Source organism: Rhamphochromis sp. 'chilingali' (genome assembly GCF_963969265.1).
Source record: "Rhamphochromis sp. 'chilingali' genome assembly, chromosome: 22".
Lineage (NCBI taxonomy): Eukaryota > Metazoa > Chordata > Actinopteri > Cichliformes > Cichlidae > Rhamphochromis > Rhamphochromis sp. 'chilingali'.
This window is the reverse complement of record NC_137950.1, coordinates 25,961,404-25,984,626: the sequence shown is the minus strand read 5'-3', so window position 1 is coordinate 25,984,626 and position 23,223 is coordinate 25,961,404. Positions and strand designations below refer to the sequence as shown.

Here is a 23,223-nt window from a genome sequence, read left to right as displayed (position 1 = left end):
ACACACACACACACACACACACACACACAGGTGCTGAAAATGAACCCGATGAACTCTTAGCATGTTTTTCTCGTGGCACCCTATAGCACCTGCATAACCAAAGCAACAGCACTCATCTGGAAGTATCTCTCCGCCTACTTGTAATGTGAGCATAGCCCCGGGTTTGCAAGCCTGTTGTGAATATAGGTCCATTGTACAGCCTGATTGGCAGATTTTAATCTCCATACCGTGTTGTATATTTCAGAGGGCTATTTTTACAGTAACTTGCTGTAAAAACCCAACTGTATTGTATTTATTTATTACAAATATTTATATTGAAATAATTTATTCTTATTTATTTCTTTTTAGATAAAGGTCGGGATAAAATATTTAATTTGCCATTTGTACACATGCACTTGATCTGCATAGCCAATGTTCTGTAAAGCCTATAGAGTCAGAGTCAAATAAATACAAATATATATTTAAGTAACCGAGGTAATGTAGCGTTTCTTTTTTTAAATACATAAAGATAAGAAATAAATAAAGTCTTAAGTAATTGTGTAGATTTTATACTTTTATGCATTATTTAACCTTTATTTAACCAGTAAGTCCTTTGAGATTAAAATCTCTTTCTCGAGAAAGATGTGACCAATGCACACCTTTATAAGATTAAAATGGTCAGGTAACAAAAAAGAGAAAGAAACGAAAAAGAAAGCAAATGTATCCATTTCCACTGCATGTTGAACAGAAATCAGTCATATTGTGACAAATGCAATATGGTTAGAGCAACAGAAGGGGAAAAAGGCTTTGCAAGTTGTAGTCGAAAGTCCAAACATTATCCTGGCAAGTATTCTCTTTATCAAGCTTGGTGAGTGTGGATGCGGCCAGCAGCATCTAACATTCTTCATCATTTTATTGTAGGATATATTATATTTATTAGATGAAATTACCATAGCGTTTCTCCATGTGTGGAAATAATCGTCTTTTCTGAAGTGATCACAGCAATAATCTAGGCAGATTTAAGGCTTTGTGTGTCACACGCGTCTCTCAAACATTTAAAAAACACACAGTAAAAAATGCAGTACATTTAAAAAAAAAATACAATAAAGCACGTTTATAGAGAGGGTGATATCATGCAAAACTCTCAAGAGGCAATGTAATCTAAAGTTTTTAATCAGAAAGTAGGTTTTGTGTACTGTGAAATATAGAATTAGTATCCATAGAATTCAGCTTAAATTGGTTCAGTTTTATATCTATAGCACCAACACACAACAAGAGTCACCTCAAGGCGCTTTACAATGCTAGATAATGAAAAGATCAGTATTAGAGTGCAAACCCCAACAATGATGAATCCCTGTTAGCACAATTTGGCAACAGCGGGAAGGAAGAACTTCCTTTTAACGGGAGAGCTCTGGCAGAACCAGGCTCAGGGAGAGGCAGCGTCTGCCACAGCTGGTTTTGGAGTGAGGAAAAAGATAGGAGAACATGGAGAACATTGAGAGACAAGAACAAAACAAAAACTATGAGAGACAGAAGACAACAGTTATTGATATGCAGTAAATTTAATGACATTATTTGTATATGTTTTTCCAATTAGAATATGCTTCAGCAAGAGCACAGAATGAATATCAGCACACATTTAGAGACCCAAAGAGATATTATGACCTGGATACTACGCCGGGGTAAATTTGCACTAAATAAAAATATAATTGCATGATTTTAATCCATAACAAACACACCAAATAGACCACATTAATGTTTTATCAGTTTTTAGACTCTGTCTCCCAAACTGATCTCAGAATAGCACAGCCTGCGCGCATCATTAGGGATGATCGTTCTTAGGGCGGCATTTAGCCACGGAGCTCTCTGAAAGGGATCACATTTTAAACTGAACTTTAAAACTGAATAGAAAATAAAACAGAAAAATAAACAGACCTCTAAAAACTGTAGTCAAGGTTAAAAAAAAACTGAATTAACATTAATTTCTCACAGCTGGTAGAAGTGAAGACGAAATGGATCCAAGATTCTCAGTTATTGTGGGGAGAAAATTGTCATGGGCAGAAATAAGAACTAGTTTCTATTTATGTTTTTAATACTGCAACAAAGGAATTTGATGACTACATTTCCCATTATTCCTTTCAATCCCGACATGCAAGATGTACAGTGGCGTCACAGGCGTTTGGTAACGTAGTCCCCGCACGTATTTTTCATTCAGGCAGCATTTGAATAAGGAAGATGGCGGCTGCAGCGGTGGTTGAGTTTCAGAGAGCTCAGTCTCTCATTAGCACGGATCGCAACGCCTCTATCGACATCCTACATTCAATAGGTGAGTCTTAGGCTGGTGTTTTGAGGTGAATATCATCCCATTCACTGCTGTAATGAATGATTTTACAGTTAGTGTGAGGCGGCGGGGTTAGCATGTAGCTAGTGGCTTTGAATAGCTGGAGCCGGTGGTGTGCCGTGCTGACTCACTGTAGAACGGTGGCTAACGGGAATTGCTAGCTGGTGGATGTTAGCTCGTTAGCACCGTTGCTAACTCTAGGCCTAGCCATGGAATGTGTCTGTTGGTGGTTGTCAGAATTGTGCATGAGTTCCACTGTGTGTGTGTTGGAGCTGTGACACTGAGCACAGTTGTCATTGACCCAACTAAAGACTGTCATGTTAGCATAGTTAGTGTTGAGGCTAACATCATTAGCCTGTTATCAAAAGCCTCTCAACAACACAGTGAAAAGCAGCTACCTTATAAAGCGAGAGGACCTATAACCTGTTTCATAATCAGCTCTACCTCTATAAATAACTAAATGATGGTGTAAACACACGAGTAGTGGTAAAGAGTTCTTACATTTCCCACAACAGACATAGCTGTCCCCAATCTGCCTTGTCACACCAGCCCTACTAGCTGGCAAGATGTCATTTTCTCTTGTTTACCTCTAAGGAACTTATGTTCTTTCCACCTGTATATCTCTAGTATCAGTGCTGAAATTATTAAATGCTCAATTCCCCTGAAACTGCTCAAAGGGGCAAAATTATTTCTTAGTTATTAAGCCACAAATTGACTGTTTCCCTCAGGATTGTTTTCTTTAGTAAATTAGTTGGATTTTGGAGATGGTGATGGGACTAAGATATCTCAGTTTTGTCCTGCACAGCTTTGGCATTTCAAAAGTATTTCAAAAGATTTTGTTATTGAGGATTTTATGGAACCAAGAAAATTTAATTTTATTTATTTAATTATTTTTGGTTAAACTGTTTATGTCACATGACAAATCACAAGATGGGACTGTGTATTGTTATAATAAAGTGTGGATCACTATGCATGTTTGTAAATTTACTTGCCTCATAGTTATATTTTAATATTTTTTTTTCTCACGTGAACTTGTTCTGTTTATCAGTGAGAAGAGATGTTCAAGAGAACGATGAGGAAGCGGTTAGAGTTAAAGAACAAAGCATCTTGGAGCTGGGCACACTGCTGGCAAAAACGGGACAAGCTGCAGGTAATGTTCAAAGACATTCTGTGTACATTTTATGTTTGGCTAAAACCTGGGTCCTGTTCCAGAAAACAGTTTCAGTAAACTGTGAGTCTAGACTTAAAGTCGGAATTGATTTACTCTAACATGAGAAAAGTTAAGCTTCCAGAAAAGCTCATCTGACAGGGGTGAAATTCAAGTTACATCAACTGAATATAAAAATATAAACCATACAGATAATGGTTACATCTAGTAAGAATATCTCACTGAGATTTCAGCATTTGTAGTGTGAACTTGTGCTGATCTGATAAGAGCTCTTATAGCTGCTTTAGGTGCAGCAGGAGGTGCCAGAGAGAAAACCTGCCAGTGAGCAAGTTAGGTTCACAATCTGTTTAGGTTATACGTCTTTTTGCAACAAAAAAACTCAGTTTTCCTCATTTCAGGGTTAACAAAATAAGTTTTCCCTAAACCTGTTGCAGGGCGCTGCTCAGACTAAGAGATGTTGTCATATATATGTTTTTGCTCTTAAAGTTTTGAATAAGTTTTTCTTGTTTTTGTCCACAGAACTTGGTGGACTCCTGAAATTTGTGAGGCCTTTCCTGATGTCCATCAGTAAGGCCAAGGCGGCTCGGCTCGTCCGCTCTCTGTTAGATCTATTCCTTGACATGGAAGCAGCAACGGGGCAGGAGGTGGAGCTGTGTCTTGAATGCATTGAATGGGCCAAGGCTGAGAAGAGGACCTTCCTACGACAAGCTCTGGAGGTAAAAAGATGTCTAGCATAGGCTTGTAAAAACCCTAAAATGTGTAAGCCCATACATACTTTGTCCACACCACGTATGAGAGCAGAAAAGTGTTAAAACAGTACTACGAAGTCTTTTTTTCTGAACTCTATCACTTTTACACCAGATGTGGCCTTTCTACTTTATAAAAGGAAGGGGAAAGATAACTGGATTAAGTGGGGGATTATTTTGTATTTTGGAAGTTTGATAGTAAAGACCTCCAGAGTAGTAAAAGCAACAAATTGCAGTACATGAACTGTGCCATTCTGATAGAAGAGGAGTATAAAGATGGTTATTGGATTTGTCATAAATGAAGTTATTGCTAGCTGATATATTTGTCCTCCCACCTGACCTCACTTAGTGCTGACATGGAACACAGTTTATGAGTAATGATAGTGAAAACAAAGAAATATGATATCCCAAACATAAATAGCAGCTGTGGGAGAGATCAGATTTAATGCGTTCTGACTCATGGAGTGGGAGACGCTGTGATTTCAGACAGATAATGATGGAGCGATTGGTTGTGCAACACCACCACTGTGACTCTGAGATGAACCTGGATGAAAACAGGAAACCTAAGAATTCTTTACCTTTGCCTGAAGAGGATGACAGTTGTAGTTGTAATTTACAGCAATTATTGGAAAGCTAATAAAATGCTCACGGTGTGATTTCTTGATGCTCAGTGCGGAGCTCGATATGATACCTGCAAGAAACAGTTTGATACCAGTTACAACCAGATGTTTTCATCATCAAAATGCTGTAGAAGTTAAGATTACTCTGATGGAATTAATAAAGGGTACGATTCTGTCATTAGTTGTTTCTTATAACTGCTTCCATGTCACAGCTGTTGCTGCTGTTCTCTGCTCATCTAACAGCTTCTTGTTCTTTCAGGCACGACTGATCTCGCTCTATTTTGACACCAAAAGATACCAGGAGGCCTTGGCTCTCGGTGAGTGTTTAGAGATCCTTTTTAACATTTTTATGTTTTGGGTGAATTGCAATGTCTGTTTTCTACCACCAAGATATTTGGCAAGAAGTCTTTCATTCTTCTAGTGCTACATTTAAAAAGTTAATGCTTGACTAAAATACTTCATAAATAAGGGGTTGTGGGAGGAAATTGAGCAGCACATATCAGCACTATAATTGCGCATTCATCCCCAGGCAATTACATAATTTTGATCAAAGTTATTGCAGAAGCTGGCGTACACGATATTAACCCAGATTTGCCCTCTTACCCTCAGGCTCCCAGCTGCTCCAGGAGCTGAAAAAGATGGATGACAAAGCTCTTCTGGTTGAGGTGCAGCTGCTTGAAAGTAAGACATACCACGCCCTCAGTAACCTGCCCAAGGCCCGCGCAGCCCTCACTTCAGCCAGAACCACCGCCAACGCCATTTACTGTCCTCCAAAGCTCCAGGCAGCTCTGGACATGCAGTCAGGTAAGAGTTACCAAAGTCTTACCTGGAATAACTTTCTGTCTGGGCGAATTATCAAAAAATGGGAGACAATTTTTTTTCCTTCATTTTTTTATTCATAAAGATGTGGGATTGTAAAGGCCAGGTTCACACTTGACCGGCTGATTACTGCTGAATATTTCTTGCATGGGGCTGAAACGGTTAATAAGGCAGATGGATATAACAGCTAATGAATGGTGTGCTCATCCATTGTAGAAGGTAACTGAACAGACTACATAATATTATACCTCTGCCTGAAGGTACATCATCCATGCTCTGCTCAGTAAAAACAAAATGATCCGATACTGATTGAGAAAAAGTAATAATCAGCCTAAACAGTCCCTCTGAATAACTAGTGAAAAAAAAGGTGTCAGATTTAACACTGATGATGCTTGAAAAATGTTGCAAGGGTTAGTTTCACATTTTTACAGTAAAAAGAACAACTTAGTTGTTCAGAGGAGGGGAAAGGACTGATGTCAGCAGATGCTATGACGATGTGAGATCGGCACAGTTTTCTGGCTTTTTAAGCCATCCTTTCCTGCAACACTACCATGCAAAAATTCAGACTTTGTCATTGATAGAATCTTTTATGTCATTCGATTGCAAAAGTTGGATATGTGGAAAATTAGTGCCTGATGTCTACCATGTTGTCCTCTTTTGGTTCAGTCATTGAGCAGGTGCCAGGCATGCCATAAATCTTTGACGAGATGCCCTTTTCTAGAGTTTAATATTGTTTGATAGGATCTCATAGTAAATGGTAATTTTCTGGCCTTTTTTCCTTTTTCTTAGTTTCAGCTTTATTTACAAAAAAGGCACATTTTTCTATTCTTAAGTTGAATGAAGTTATGGTGGTTTAGAGTAATAAAATGTTGATGTAGACAGTGCTGCACCATCAAGAATTTTTACCCTTATTAATAATTATTTTGTGTTTTAATAACATAAAGCAGGTCTTTTCTCGACAGGTGTATGACAAATTTAGATTTGATCTCCAGTGCCTCTAACGGTTATGAGTATGTGAAAACCATACAGTTTCTGATGTTGAAGCCAGAAGAGCTTGGAGGCATGATCTTATCATATTTATTCATGGATATAAATGGCGGAGTGGATGAATACAGTAGAGCTTTTCTAGTCTTATAAACAGTTTAAAGCAGTTTGCACCAAAAGCTGCATTCAGGCAGCCATTTTACGATTGCATACATACTCATGACACATCTGGGATGTTTTTGACTTTCAGTGTTTTGTCTACATGGCAAAATACAGACTTTGAGGTGCTTGGGATCAAACTGCTAAATTCCTGATTACAGGATGGCTGACTAAATTCTTAGACTTAGCTGCATAACACAATATGACCTGAAAAAAATGACACAACATGATCATTTCTTTTGTACTTTCCAGCGTTATGATTAAGTTGTCCATGTCGGGCAACGCCCAGAGAAGCTCAGCACATGGTGGTTTTAATACTCTTTGGAGTCATGCAGTCATATGGCAGCCTCGGCGCTCCGAGTTTTTGTTGAAGCATCACATACTTCACTGTTGTGGGTTTTTGTTTTTGAGTGAAATGGTAACTGTCATGCTGTGCCATCTCTGGTGCAGGGATCATCCATGCAGCAGAGGAAAAAGACTGGAAGACGGCCTACTCCTACTTCTTTGAGGCCTTCGAGGGTTACGACTCAATCGACAGCCCCAGAGCCATCACAGCACTCAAATACATGCTCCTGTGCAAAATTGTACTCAACTCGTAAGTAGTACTTATACTGTTTTACAGTAATACGTGGTACTAAACACTCTTTAAATGTCTAATGAATGTATTTATTACTTGACTCTTTCAGGCCAGAGGAGGTACAAGCCCTGATCAGCGGTAAACTGGCCCTCAGATACGCAGGCAGACAGGCAAGTACAAGCTGTCATTGGATTTTTACCCAAACACGGAAAGAATCACAAATGCTGCAAACCACCTTTTGAACTAAATAAAATAGAAATATCAGTTGTGGATTATTCACAAAGCAGCAGCTTTAGTGTGCAAAGGTGTAATAAACATGTTATTTAAGTGAAGCACACAGTTTTTGTGCGAGTGCTGCAGAATTTTACTCAAATCTTTGATGATATTTGAATTTAAATAAATGTCTTGGTGTGTTTCAGAAGAAAATGACCTTCACTGTAACTACCAGATATTTCTTAGTTTTGTGTGGGTGCTTCATTAATGTTTTTTTTCTTGATAAAAACATTACTAATATTTTTTTCTCATCTTTCTGTTTGTAGACAGAAGCATTGAAATGTGTAGCCCAGGCCAGCAAGAACAGATCATTAGCAGATTTTGAAAAGGTAAGAATGCCTTTAGCATTGTCAAATTTTGCCCGGTGGCTTTAGATAAAGATAAAGAAACACACATTTTGTCATTATGGTCTCTTTGGCCTCACATTTGTCAGCTGAGGGTGAGGTGACACACTCAGAAGTTAACATTAGGTCCTCGATTTTCATTTTGAAGGATTAAAACCTTGACGTTTTGTGTCGTAAGCTGCCTCCTTGTTATTTGACAATTTAAAGTTTTCCTAAGTCAGAGTTTGGCATGTTCCAGGCCCTCACAGAGTACAGAGCAGAGCTGCGGGACGACCCAATCATCAACACTCACCTGGCCAAGCTGTACGACAACCTGCTGGAACAAAACCTCATCCGAGTCATTGAACCATTTTCCAGAGTGCAGGTGAGAACATGCAAGGCTCAGGTGTATATAGGAAACCCACCACTGTAATACAAAATGTGAAAACTTTTACCAATCAGTCCTAAAACTTTACATTTGCTGAAAAGTAAAGTTGTATTTGTGTCTTTGAAGAAAAAACATCTCATAACATGGGGGATCATTGTAAATACAGCCGCTAGCAGACTTTGTTGCCCTGGCAGCCATATAAGCCACCCTCTGCTTTTCTGAGTTAATGCGATACCATCTCTTGGCCTGAAAGCTTGATTTTACAAGCAATAATGCTTCCCCCTCCCCTGCTGTTTGGTTTATTACACTTTCATTTTGGTGAAAACTTTGGGAGATACTGGCATCTTTCTCTCTAGAGTCACTGCTTAACTGAGTGAATATATTTTAGATGCATCACCTTATTTCCCAAAGGTATATCAGTTTGAGTGATCCTGGAGAAACCCTGCAATATCCAGAAATGGCACACGGACACACTGTGGACTATTAGCATGATGAGGCAGCTACATTAAAAGCCTTTCTATTTGATTTAACTCTTGTGCTAATCATACAGTTTATACTGCGTATTTCTATCAAACAATAGAAGCTGAAGTCTGCGTGACTGCAACAGGTCTATTACTTAATACTAGTACAGACTGATGTTATTGTTTGTTCTTCATCATTACAACTGAAAAATGTATAATTAAGATCTGTATTTAATTTGTGTCCTTCGGTTTTCAGATAGAACACATATCAGGTCTAATCAAACTATCTAAGGTAAGTGTTGCTGCATTTTGGATTTATTATTTATTTAAATTTTTTTAAGCTAACATTCAGTCTTGTGTATCAGCTCATTTTTAATTCCTCATCTTTATCTCTTTAGGGCGATGTTGAGAGGAAATTATCACAAATGATTCTGGACAAAAAGTTTCACGGTAATTGCGTTGTTGTATTAAAAAAAAGTATTTTGCAAAGCTATACTCGGCAGTCTGCTGTAATACTGTTTTTTTGCACGCCGCCTTAGGAATCCTCGACCAAGGTGAAGGTGTTTTGATCATATTTGAAGAACCCCCAGTGGACAAAACATACGAAGCAGCTTTGGAAACAATTCAGAACATGAGCAAAGTCGTGGATTCGCTTTACAACAAAGCCAAGAAGCTGACATAGGTGAGTAAAATTAAAGGATTCGGTTATATGTGCAGTCTTCTTTCTCTCGTCTAAATCTATTTTTCTTCTTCTTTTTTAAACCCCCTCAGAGCAGATCACTGCAGCAGTGAGATGGAGAAACTGTGTGTTTGACCAGCGTGTGCAACATTTTCAGAGGGGACAAGGGAGAGCAACAGGAAGTCTCACAAACTGCAACAAAACAGGATCCCCCAACATCAAACCCTCCCCCCTCTCTACCCCTCCTCCACGGACAATTTCATCACTTTTTTTTTTTCCTTTTCTTTTTATTCTTTTTAATTTTGATATCTCTTCAGGATTCTGTATAACACTCAGCGGCCATATCAGGCCATCAGGGAATATTGTACAACCACAATAAAAAAAGATGGAAAGGTTTAAGAATATATATATGTTTATATCTGCTGTAAGGTTCGGCCTGCCAAGCCTTAAAGCTGACTCCACTGCAACCTCAAAGGTGCAACTTTGACCTCTGTGGCCTCGGGCTCTGCGAGGCTTTCTCTTCCTCCTCCATATCTTTCAGAAGCACACTGTTCAGTTTTTGGAAGGTTGGGATGCTCCTTGGAGTGCTGATTTTTAGCCCAAGAGCTCCCTCTAGCTCTTTTTTTTTTTTTTTTTTTTTTCCCTCCTCCTCCTCGCCATATCAATGCCAACAGTTAGTCCCCTCTGTATTTCAGATATGTATTAAACACTTTCTTTGTTTTTGGCTTTTGTGTTTCTTTTTTTTCTTTTTTCTTTTTTTTTTTTAAAAAGGAAATCAGATGGTTGCCACGTCTGCCCCTCCTGCTATTATACGTTTCTAGAACAGACAGGATGCCATTTCACCACTAGTGCCATGTTTTCGGCGCTTCTGTTTGCCTCAGTGTTTGGATGCAATGAGATCGCAGGGTAGAGGTGGAGATCATCGCCTCTGAGCGTCTGTGAGTTAACCCGGGTGAACAGTTCTCCATTGTTAGTTCCTAGCACTAGTGTGGTATGCTAGCAACCAAACAATTTGTATGGTTTTGATTTGGTTTTTGATTTTTTTTTTCTTTTCTCGTTTTGTTTTTCTCTTATAAAGACATTTTCGAAAATAAATATTTTGTATTTTAAGGATTTTGTCTTGTCTCTTGCAAAAAAGAAAAAAAAAAGTTGATAATTTGGGCCAATGGAGCTAGTTTGTTAACCACAAAGCTGCATGAGGTGGTTAGTAGGCTGGTGTTTCATGTTGCAAAATTCTCTGACATGCATTTAATGATGGTAGAGTATCCCAGATGATGTATACGATAGCAAATGTCTTTTTTTTTTTTTTTTTTTAAAAGAAGAGGTGTTTACATTTAAAAAATTAAAATTACTCCCAAAATGGAGATGTTAACACCCTAAGAACAAGACTACACTTTTGTGTGCTGCTCTGTCAGTAACAACTTTACATCAAAGGGCATTAAATCCATTTTTTCTAATGGCTTTGATTTTCATTTTGCTTTTTTTTTTTTTCACTAAAGGTAATTTGTTTTATCACATTGAATTAACCTTTTCTATGATTCTAAGCAAGATTTATTTCTTTTCCTCAAAAAACAAGAAGCACAAGTCGTTACTGTAGCTGTCATGATAATTAAGAGTTCCAGATCAAATACTGCATCATTATGAGTAACTTTGGATCCCCTCGCAGCATTTCTACAGATTTTTTTTTTTTTTTAACAGATTTTCCACATCTGAAATAAAGATTTCCATTTGCCTTTGAAATTTAAGCATCTTGTTTTCCAGCTTATGTTTTCATAAATAGTTTTCTGCTGTCCACGTGATTTGAAGGCAGTTATATTTAAGTTTTTATAACTCATAGAACAAGACGTGGTTATCAAATTGCACATTTATAGTAGTTCTTTATTAGAAGTTTTTCATGTGGAAACGATATGATTCCCAGAGCAGACAGATCATACACTCACTGGACACTTACATATGCATTTTCCCTTAAAAACAGCCTTATTGCTAAGTAGCACAGGTGGAACAAGCTGCTGGAAACAATCCTCAGATATTTTGGTCAATACTGACATTACCGCATCATATCAACACTTCCTGCAGATTTGTTGGCTGCACGTCCGTGATGTAAATCTCTCCCCTCCACCACATCCGAACATTGCTCTACTGCACTGAGTTCTTCAGCTACAGAAACTATTTTGAGAAAACAAAACAAAAAAGTTTCACACTTTATCTTCTTCACAGAATCCACAATCCATCTGACTAAGCACATTTACATTTTAGCCACATTTTTTTGTTTATTTGTTCTTTTCTCCCATAATTCTTGTTCCCAATGATAATAATGCCTATATGTTTAATATGTGTTTTCACCTTTATATTGCAAATTACAATGTTGTATAATCCACAAATTGACATTTTAATATCTGATTTCCTAAAACATTTATTTCTTCAACGCCATTGTTTTATTATAGCTGGACTTAGGACCAGATAAGCCTGGTCCAAGGGCTACATAACTTTTGATATCCCTAAATAACATCCCAGTTTGAAATTTCTGAGGGTTTCTAATATGAAAGGAAAACACAGGCATAATAAAAACTGAAGACTGTAATCTAAAACTAAGTCTAAACCCAGCCTAATGTTATTGTGGATCATTTTTCCCCATATAGAAAAGATTTCGTTTTATCTATTATCTGACACAGCCTTTTTTTTGTCACCTTGGAGCAATCCAACCTGGGAGAAGATCACTTTTATGGGTGTCTAAGGATTTCAGAAACAAGCTTCCCGTCGCTTGCGTGATGACGTTACAGTACGTGTTGAAATCCCGCCTCCTTCGACGTCAGTCTGTGCGTTTACCTCTGTCAGCGGAAGCTTGATGCAGAGTTTTACCAGAAGTAGGATAAAAAACAAAAACAGCCCACAGTGATGTCTACACGGGTGAGTTTATTTGAAGCTCAGACTCAGAAGTACACTTGGAGCGGAAAATATTGAAGAATAAGCCGGAAGTACACTTAGAGGACTGCAGGGGGGTTTGTACTCGGACAGTGAGCCAGCACAGCACTAGCTGTGTGGCAGATTCAGTTGTCATTCATAACTTCGTAGGCAGCCCGGAAGACAAATGGAGTATCTTATGACCAGTGTGAAACTCAGCATTCATGCAGCTGTTTTTGTTTCCCACCTGTGAATTATTATAAGTAACATTTGCCATATTTGGGCTGTTTAGCTGTGTTTTTAGCCTCGATATAAAAAACCTGCTGTTCAGGGTTGGATGTGTCTCTGAAGTGAAATGAAGGAAGTGTTGCGGTGTTTAATGGGTAAAAGGGAACAAGAAAGGCACATAAAGAGAAACGTTTACTGAAAGCCCAAACTTACTTTTAACTCAGTGTTAAAAATTGCATTTTTACTAATACTTTAGCTACTTTCAATTAACCAGTAATTAAGCCTGAAAAGCCCCATGTTACTGGGTATAGGGCTTTTCAGAGATATAGGGTATTTGGTGATTTTAAAAGTGTGATATTCTAATATATCATCCTATATATTAATTCACACACATGAAACAAACACATTTCAGCAGCATTTTTGTTATATGCAGTAATATATTTGCTTAGGTACTGGGGCCTGTAATTGAAAGTAAGGTTAGTATATCCAGGGTATGTTTCCTTTGTCTGGATTCACCCCTGACATGTCAATCAGACTAAGCAGTCACATGAAGCTGGTCATCATCTCATTAAGTTAACCCAGGATTTCCCAATCTTGCTACAAGTGTATTTGTAAGGGGAGGCGTTAACAGCACAGCCGCTGATTTTGCAAAATAAGATGCACCTTTAATAGCAACCCTGCTGCTGCAGACATATCAGCATTGTAAGAGAAAAAACTCTATACAATAGTTTAGCATTAAAAGTACTGTATTAATGTGTGTGTATTCTAAATGTTTTGATCAGTAATACTGGAAAAGAACTACTAGGCTATATTAATAAAATTTAGTGTATTTGAAGGCATCTCTGTCAAGACGTGAGAGAATCTGATGCATTATAGTCAAGTTGTATTTAATACAGTTAATACTATAGCATAATTCATGCGCAAAATATTAGTAACCATAGCTTTAAAATTAATGTAGTGATCGCCGTTTAGATTCACCTCGGCATAGTACAGGTGTTACTGTCAAAAAGAGAAAGAATGGGCTGTTCTCAGCCAGTGCAACATGTAAATGTGCATTTTGTCTGCGTACACACAGCCTTAGTTTTTAGTCAGTTTTGCTGTAGCTGTGTAAAACAAAGTGCCGCTGGATGAGAGTAAGAGGAAAGATCAATTATCTTCTTGTTTAAGCTCGTTAAACAGATGGTTTGCTAAAGGACTTTTATCAGATTTTTCCCAGTAAACGTCTTGAATGTTGATAACAGAAGTGAGGGCTGCTGTGGACTCTAGAAAAACATGTTCTTTCATTCCCCCAGTTCAACATCGCGGTCACTGTTTGCTGTGTGGAGCTAAGTTGTTAACTACACCCATATTGACAGTAAGCTTCACTGCTGTTCTGTCATCAAACTTATTGCTGAGAAAAACAGAGGCCTCTTGGGCTAAATCTTATAATAGATACTGAGTGTAGTTGCAAATGTGAGTCAAGTATGGTTTTACATGCCATGTCACCTTTCTGCTGTACAATAAAATTGAGTCTGTTCACCTGGACGTAGTGTTTTCAATGGGAGAAACATTTCATGATTCATCCAGGTGACTTCTTCAGTCTCAGAGGCTTTTTTAGGCTTTTTTTGGTACTTTAGTACTCTTTTTGTTCAGAGAGGAAGGGGAGGCGGCCCACTGAACATGGGCCAAGACACCTTCCTGCTATTGTTTTCCCTTTTTCAATGAACAAACCTAAAACAGTTCTTATTATCACCAACAACTCGCCAAAAAAATAACAATTCTTAATACTTTTGACCTCGGATAGACTGACAATCTGAGATTATCAGGAGAGCTAAAAGGCACAAGAAAGCCTACTTCCTGAAATGCTCAAAGTAGGCCAAGATTAACGTTTTTAGATCTAGGTCAGCACTTAATCATCTTTTTGGATATTTGAGATGAAAGCAGGTTAAATCTTGGTCGCTTTCTAAGAAGGATGTAATGAGATGGGGGTTTTCTTGTAATTTTCAAGATTTTGTTTCTACAGTAATTTGGTTTGGTAATGTTTTTTTTTTTTGCTACGCAGCCTGTGTGTGTCAGTATAAAGACTTTTGTATGAATTTGCCTTGAGACATTTTCTGTTTTCATAGTTTCATAATTATTTTTTTACACAACAGCCTGATGTGGAGTCATAAAGATCACTGAGCTGCAAACCTAGTGTGCAATTACAGTACAAAATGATTCTTCAAGGCCAGTCTAAGAGTTGACTAGGCTACGCAAAGAGAGTAGTAAAAAAAAGCATGCATGCACGTGACTCAGGTGTGCAGAAAGTTAATGTTCTGCTGTGGCTTTGACATCATTGCTTTGCATAGTGCAACTGACAGGAAAAAACCTACCAGCACAGAAAAAAAAGATTGTACAGGCCCGTGGTGCATTGGACTGCTAGTTTTAAACCTTTTTAAAGATTAGGGTGCACTAAACCAAAATTTGAAGGCACACTTCATTAATACTAGCAATAAAAGGCTTCTTGGTTCAGCCATGACAGCACACGTGTGCTTCTATGCTGTTAAATTCAGCTGGGTAAATCCAAAAAGGAAGGAAATAATACAAATTATCATGTCACTTTCCCCATGATACCTTTAACTGGTAAAAGAAGTGAGGTAATGTGCTAACAGTTTTAGCTAAGTTGCAAAATTTAATTAATTAATTTACAATTAGTCTGGCCAAGTGTGATGATCTGATTCCTTTTTGTGTCATGTATGACCATAGGCCGACCAAACCTTTTACCCTGTGGTTTTTCTACACAAAACCAACACAAGTGATGTAAAGACATAACTTGAGAAATGCTTTTATTTGTATTTATTGTCTTTTGCAAAGTCACATTTTTTTTTCTCTGTTCAGGTTATGCAAACGGCTCGATGCCCGTCAGACGAATTGTCGCTCACCAACTGTGCTATCGTCAGTGACAAGGATCAACATTTTGAACAGTGAGTCAGATTTTTGGTGTGCATCTACACAGGCTGTGTGTCTAGTTTCGTCAAACCAGTGGGTTTATGTATCAGCTGATAGTGATGTCTGCATTCAGATTTTTGACGTTCTAGTAGATCAGGGGTGCCCAATCCCGGTCCTCGAGAGCTACCGTCCTGCAGCTTTTAGATGCATCCTTGTTCCCACACACCTGAATCAAATGAATGGCTTGTTATCAGGCCTTTGCCAAACATGATGGCATGCTGAAGAGGTAATCAAACCATTTGATTCAGCTGTGTTGGAGTAGGGATGCATCTAAAAGCTGCAGGATAGTAGCTCTTGTGGACTGGGATTGGGCAGCCCTGTAGTAGATGGACAGACCCAGTTAACAGACCCCATTATGGGATGGATGTTTGTATGTCCATGGAATTTTCTGAGTCATGGTCTGATTAATCCAGTAAGATACAACTTAAAGTAAAATAGATACAAACTGTTGTTGTTATGCTGTTAAAAGGCCAAGAATGAACTGTCCATCATTCAGTTTATAATCATAAATTCATCAAAGACAATTAACGTAAACATGTTAGGTGCTTCTGTGAAGGACAGTCAAACATGTTACCATTACATTTATAATATATGACTTCATTCGTAACTCAAGCCAAGGTATCTTGTTTGAAAACCTTTGTCAAGACAAAAAAAAGTAATGGGATTTTGTTTGTTTCAAGTATTTGCTTCATGTTTGCTTTCCTTCTAATTCTTCGTCTCGATGCAGACACGTGATTGTGCACAATTCAGCCCACAAGTATGTTTTCACCTTGAAGCCGCATTCCAGTGTGAACATCAACACCATCGCCTTCAGTCAGGCTCAGGTAGGCTTAAATGTTTGAGAGTTTCAGATGATCCTTGGCTGCATGTTGTCACTGATTACTCAGTTCCTTGATGTATTTCCTGCAAATATGATATCTCGGTATTTTTACCGATACTTTTTTACCACGACTGTTTTCTGTAAGTACAGCGTCTTTAAATTCAAAGGTTGTAGATGTCAGGAGGACGTTAGCAGGTCTTAAATTGGGTAAAAACAAACTCAGATAAACTATAAAACATGACTTAAATAAATGTGTCATAAATGAATAAAGTTAAAATGCAGAAACAGTCTGTGCAAAATTAATTATCAGACCGTGCAATGCTCAAAGAAACAGCAAAATAACCCAAGAGATCTACCTCAGACTGTACAGGCCTCAGCTAGCATGTTAAATGTTAAGGTTCATGACAGCACCATTGGAGAAAGAGTGAACAAGTATGACTTGTTTGGAAGTGCTGCCAAAAGAAAGCCTCTTCTCTCCAAAAAGTAAACAGCAGCATGGCTCAAGTTTGCAAATTTATATGTGAACAACCCATAAGGATTCTGGAGCAATGTCCTTTGCACAGGTAAAGCGGAGATGTTTACCCATGATGTACAGTGCTACTTTGGCAAAAACTAAATAGTGGATATCAGTAACAACACCTCATGAGGGGGGGGGGGCTTGTTTTTCAGCCAACCTGAGCACCTCGCAGTCATTGAGTTGACCATGAACTTCTTTACATACAAAAGTATTCAGGTTTTACATGTGAGGCCATCTGTCCAACAGATACTAAATCATCAGGGGTAATTACACACGCTGCTTCTCCATTGTTTATTTTTTGTTAAATAATAATTACATAGTGTAATTTATGATGTGTTTCTGTTCATCTGAGGTTGCATTTACCTAACTTTAAGACCTGCTGTAGAATAGATCATTTATTATGTCCTGAAATGTAAAACCTTAGACTTGACAGAGTGTACTTTTTCTGTTTTATTGATGGTATATACTGTATTTTGAACAAAAGCAGCAGGTGAGCTGTTAGGTGTACAGCAGTGATTAGAGTGATTGACTGGAAAATGTGACTTCCTAGCACGTATTTAAAAGCAGAGGTAACCTGCGTCAGGAGCTGCTGTAGTTTTGAGGAAACTTAGTAAAACACTTCAACATTTTCACCTTTTGACCGATTGATGTTTTTAATCAGTAATAAATAGCTCAGTGTTTTGGATGAGAGGTTTCTATGAGTTCCTGAGCCACAGCTCATTACCTACAGTAGATTGCAGTAGTCACATGACCAAGCTGACCAGCATGGAAACTAAAACAATGCACTGTTTGGGACACAGTGAGCAGCAACAGACACAAATTTGTGTCATAGATAACTTCCACTTATTAAAAAAATGCATGAAAACACTTTGATGGTGTTCAACAAAGCATATTGTTGTGTATTGCTCTTTTAATCTTCATAGCAGTTTGCAATCTGATATTCTGACAAGTAAACTTAAAAACTGTGGTAGTTTGAGAGCTCTTTGCATGGACCTCTTTGTTTGTCTCAAACTGTCTGTTCCTGCTTTTTCCTCTTTTTGCCTTGCCTCTCTCTGCCTGCTCTTCTTCCATCTATAAACTTGGCAGCTACGACCGCACACAGGTACTACTGAAACCCCCTCAAAATGGTCTTATTTTACCACAAGAATTATACTTACTGAATGACCATTTAAAACATGGAAACTGAGTCTGCCTGCTGTCTCAAATAAAAATGGCTAGTTGCCCATCAAAGACACGAGTGATGTATTTCAGTGGAGTTTTGTGAAATAAGACCATCTCGCAGAGGAATGTTGCACTGTGAAACGTGCAGTGATGTTTTCTGTGTGGTAGCTTCGTAGGAAATGTTAGTGCCTTTTAGACTGCTAAATGTTAGCAAGGTTGTTGCCATAGTGCGTCACTTTTTAAGAGCAAATGATAAGGCGTGGAACTAAATCAATCACTTCTCTTTGTTCACAGAGAAAATGGGCAGGCATAATAATTGGACAAGAGATTGAAGGTGAGTTGAAGATTTAATCTTTTCAATGCATTTTTTATTTAAAGCTTTCCACATTTGGCCACTTGGGGGCAGCAGAGCAAAATGAATACAAAACATGAAGTTTTTTTTTGGCTTTTTGTTAATTTGTTTTCTCCCCATCTGACTACTTCTGGAGAAAGAAGCCCATCTTCACTTTACAGATATGTGATACCTCATAAATAAGTAATAAAGTGTTCACTTCATTTTTCCTGGTTCATATTGGGGATGAATTTGTGAGACAGTACACAAGATTGACAGAAATCTCTGCATTTTCATCCTTTTTTCATCCTGTTATTCTCGAGGCTTTAGAATGCAGTTATACTGATATAGCTGATAATTAAGATAAATTCTGATAAAATATGGATAATTTCTCTTATGAGCAGCTCTCAGTAAAAGTTTCTTACATATATGTACAGGGTGCATAGACTAATGATTGCTATAGTAAATAGGTGTGAAACTCATTTTAGTTCACAAGCCACATAGGGCCCATTAAAGAGAGCCAAACTAATGAAACCAGTGCACCACCAGTCTAAAAACACCTCTGACTTTAGCCTGAGTTTTGTGTAAAGAGGTTTCAGTATATTCTGAAAGGTCTAACACAAAACCTTTTGTGATTGCTACTGTTACATGGTTGTGTATTTATCAACAGAGTTTCAGTATTTCTCTCATAGAAGTGAATACCTTTAGAGTCACTGGCAACCAGATAAGAAGCACTAGCAGGGACCTTGAGGGTTCTTTGATGTAGCGTGCATACTTCTGACTGCACACTGCAGTCTTTCTCACTGTGCTAACTTCTGATGGTCTTATCATACAGATTTCTAATTGTGCGTGAGGTTAGAGGGTATAGCTATTATTCAAGTGTCAGGAAGGAATGAGGGAATATGATTTGCCCGGCAGATTGAAAGACAGTTTAACAATATGTGTAGGTGTTGCCTCTGCATATCTGTCACAGAGGCTAGCCAGCATCCAGTGAAAGAGGAAGACTTTCCTTTGATAGATATTTTTACTTAGCCCCCTCGGCTAAAGTGGTGCGTCTTACTTGATTTGGGGGGAAGAAAAGAATAAATGTCGTCATAGTTTTAAAATTTGATCCCCGTGAAAAACATGAAAGCCCTTACTCTTATTCTTCACGTATTCTTATTCATCAAATCACTATGTTTTGGTATTTAAACCTACCATGTATTTAATCATTCAAATCATTTTCATAATGAATATAAATGTGGTAGCAGTGTCTTCTAGTGACTATGATTAATTTGGGCATATTGAATGTGGATATTTCCACTACCTGGCAGCAGTGGAAATATCAGCACGCTACTTGCAGACTATCTCATTTTCATAACGAGATAGCAGCAGTTTGAAGAGATTCAGTTTAGAGTGAAAGGGGATGATGGATCATATCTAATTCAGGAGCTGCCTGGATTTCATTTGGTTTCTCACATTAAAGGCTGAAGGAGCTGCTGGCTGCTAACGAGGAGCTAGTGATGTGGTTATCCCTCCATATGCACTAATGAGCTCAAATTCAGCTATTTAGTTAGCATTTAACAAGAGATGAGAGGGATACTAGTAGATATAGCAACACTCTCTTTAAATTCTAAAGTTATACCTATCAGAACGTAATAAGTAACCTGGTGCTTAGCAGGTCTTAAAATTAGGTAAATAAAACCTCATATCAACTGCAAAAAAACTACATATTGCATTTCTTATTGCTTATTTAATAAAAACTAAGCCAAATGCAGAGGCAATGTGCAAAAAACTAGGTATATTTTACTGCCCTGTGTTGCTAATCAGCTTTATAAAAGCAACATTTTATCAGTTTGCTGTTCTGGACACTTTAGGTGTTAACAAAATGCAAAGGAGGAATGATGCCAGCAGTAATCAACTGTAACTGCTCATCAATCTGGGAGTGGTTAAAAAAAGTCAATTTTCACATTCCGGCACATTTTGAAGTCCATCATTCTGCAGTGAGAAAGATTATTCACAAGTGGAAAACTCTAAACAGTTGCCAGTGTTCCCAGGAAGAGACCTAGCACATTCTTCTTTGGAAGTGTTGCCTCCTCTATTTACAAAGAACATGGCAGCATGGCTCAGGTTTGCAAAATTGCATCTGAAACTTGTGGTTTTGCACATCAGTTTATTCTGCTTTTATTTACATTTTGTTAGGCTTCATAGCCTTTTCAAACAGACAGTTTAGTACAGTTTTTTAGTTTTAGTAAAGCTACTAATGTCATAACAGATTGAAATGTTTTTAGGCAACGGTGGTGATAAAAACAGCTTTCATGATGTCTTTTTTGAAAGTTTCTCCTTTTTCGTTTACATCAGCAGGCATAATAAATCATTTGGGATCAGTGTTTGGAAAGAGTCGAGGAGCTAAATAACAAGATGGAACAAGAGAAGCACTGACTTCTATCCAAATAACATGACTCCAGACAAATTCTAATGTTGCGCTTTACATGGTGGATATATGAATTGGCAACTGTTTCCTCACTTGTTCACTATGAAGTATTATCTTCAATGTAACTTTGTGTTTTGAAAACTGCTATACAAATAAAGTGATTTTTATTATTCGGACAGCTTTATTAGGTGATATAATAAACATTTTTACACATGCACTACAGTCCTACACTTTTTCAAACATTACTTTAGCTGTTTGCAAAAATACCAACTGTCACATCCAGCGTTAAATAGTCTGCCAGCTCCCCACTACAGTGCCCATGAGCAATGATTCAGGTTAACGAGAAATACTTTGTGCTTTCATTTTGTTCTTTTCTGCCATCACAGTGTCAAACTACACGTTTGACAAGTCCAAACAGTGTGTAAGCAGCATGACCGTGGAAATCGACTTCCTGCAGAAGAAGCATGCAGACAGCAAGGCCTACGACACAGACAAGATGGCTGCTGAGGTTCTCCAGAGCTTCAACAACCAGGCCTTCAGTGTTGGCCAGCAGGTGCTTTTTGGCTTTAACACTTTAAATACTGATTCTAAAACAAAACCGGAGACCAGTTTTAAAATGAAGCTTAGTAACACCTTTACACATAAATTTAAGAGTAAATATGTGATCATTTAAACTTGTTTACTACTTAAATGTGTGTGTGCTTGTTAAACTGATTATCTATGTGTGTTTTTGTTCGTTTTGTCCTGTGCATGTATCTTCTTTTTTAAAACCAGCTCGTGTTGAGTTTCTGCGAAAAGCTGTTCATCTTGGTGGTTAAAGATATGGAGGCCATGGACCCCAGCATCCTGAGGGGAGGACATGGTTCTGGGAAGAAACAGAAGGTATCTGGAGAATATTTTTAATGCTGTCCCTTGATGTTCACTCACCTATATACCATGGTAGCTATTAATTTTAATCCATACAGTTTATCTTAAACCTTCTCAGGTAGTTAAAGGGCCAGATGTTGTACCTGAATGTTGATTTCAAACAGGTTGATGCTGTTATTGAGGCAGTGAAAACAGGGCAGTGTCTCAAGCCAGTTATCATCTTACTTTTGCTTGTTTCTTTAGATTGACATTGGTTTGTTGGTGGCAAACAGTCAGGTGATTTTTGAGAAAGCAGAGAACTCATCCGTAATCCTGGCCGGTGAGTGTCGGACTTTTACTTTTTCTCTCATTGTAAAAATAGATTCTCATATGCCTACACTTAATACAAAGTGCAAATGTGACTGCTAAAACCACTACACCTGTTACACCTGCATTTACATACATCTACATTAACTACATCTGAAGCAATTCTCTAAAGTACCACAAGGGGGCACACTTCACTCACTTAGCTTGGCCTTTGGGGTTTAAAGGCATTGGGTGACTTATTAATGCAATACTTTAAATACAGAAACCAAAACTGGCTCAAGGAGAGTTTAAAGTTACATTTTAAAATTTTAATTAACTTTGATGCACATCAAAATAAAGCTTGCAACGTCTAAGACACTAACAAACGGAGGAAAAAGGAATTAAGTGTACTGTTGAGTGAATAATAAACATTTTTATGTTTTACCCTTCAGGGAAATCTAAGACTCGAGAGTCACGTCAGTCTATTATTAGCCCAGACTGGAACTTTGAGAGGATGGGCATTGGCGGCCTTGACAAGGAGTTTTCGGACATCTTCCGGAGAGCCTTCGCCTCCCGAGTGTTCCCTCCAGACATAGTTGAACAGATGGGTAAGCCCCCCTGGTTTTGTCATCACGTATTCATTTGTTTGTGGCTCTTTTTCCACTTTTTATACTGCCATGCTTAAAGTCTGATGATGATTTAAGACATCTGTGTGATGAGGCCATAACTGGCCAACAAAAAGAAGTTCGGTTGTGTCAAAATCTATGAAAAAATGACCCTATTTCTTACTTCATCTATGATCTCAGGAAACTGTTTCATGATGATGTTACTGTCTAAACTGTTTCTACTCTTATTGGCTCTAATATGGAGTTCATTTTTTAAATTATCATCCCATTTGGAGTGATAAAGCACTGATCCTCAGTGTTTTGTCAAAGAATTTCATAGTCACTCGATATGAGTGCATTTGTCCATACTTGATGAACATTAACAACCAAAATGTGGAAAGAAAAAATCAATCCTAATAATCACTGTTTTTCTCTGTCTCAGTATTTCTTCCACTGTTCATCAGATTAAAGAGATTACTCATGCTAAATGTAATCAGTGTTTTCAGTTATTACATTCAGCTTGTGTTTAATCCTTTCGTCGACGTAACACAAACATAACGTCGAATAATTCCTCTGAGAAATGCAGCAGCATTACCTGAATCGGCAACCCC

At 38.0% G+C, this 23,223-nt stretch overlaps 2 protein-coding genes across 3 annotated transcripts in view; both read left to right on the top strand.

The window, feature by feature from the left end:
• The first annotated feature begins 2,183 nt into the window (after positions 1-2,183).
• psmd11b (proteasome 26S subunit, non-ATPase 11b) lies at positions 2,184-10,627 on the top strand. Of its 2 annotated transcripts, none has more exons than XM_080874039.1 (13): positions 2,184-2,305; positions 3,369-3,470; positions 4,008-4,204; positions 5,114-5,171; positions 5,464-5,658; positions 7,267-7,411; positions 7,503-7,563; positions 7,933-7,995; positions 8,249-8,374; positions 9,095-9,130; positions 9,237-9,288; positions 9,378-9,520; positions 9,615-10,627. In XM_080874039.1, the coding sequence occupies exons 1-12, from the start codon at positions 2,215-2,217 to the stop codon at positions 9,518-9,520; spliced, it is 1,269 nt and encodes a 422-aa protein (XP_080730165.1). In that variant the 5' UTR covers positions 2,184-2,214; the 3' UTR covers positions 9,615-10,627. The 2 variants fall into 2 exon arrangements, with proteins under 2 accessions (XP_080730165.1, XP_080730164.1); XM_080874038.1 differs by having other exon boundaries at positions 9,610-10,627.
• A 1,684-nt stretch (positions 10,628-12,311) lies between these two features.
• LOC308391296 (vesicle-fusing ATPase-like) overlaps positions 12,312-23,223 on the top strand; it is a 28,529-nt gene continuing 17,617 nt past the window's right edge. The window contains exons 1-8 of the mRNA XM_080873874.1: positions 12,312-12,424; positions 15,503-15,588; positions 16,341-16,437; positions 18,406-18,445; positions 21,242-21,408; positions 21,630-21,737; positions 21,966-22,041; positions 22,460-22,615. Coding sequence (XP_080730000.1) covers positions 12,413-12,424; positions 15,503-15,588; positions 16,341-16,437; positions 18,406-18,445; positions 21,242-21,408; positions 21,630-21,737; positions 21,966-22,041; positions 22,460-22,615 — 742 coding nt within the window. The 5' untranslated portion in view covers positions 12,312-12,412. The remainder of the gene's footprint in view (positions 12,425-15,502; positions 15,589-16,340; positions 16,438-18,405; positions 18,446-21,241; positions 21,409-21,629; positions 21,738-21,965; positions 22,042-22,459; positions 22,616-23,223) is intronic.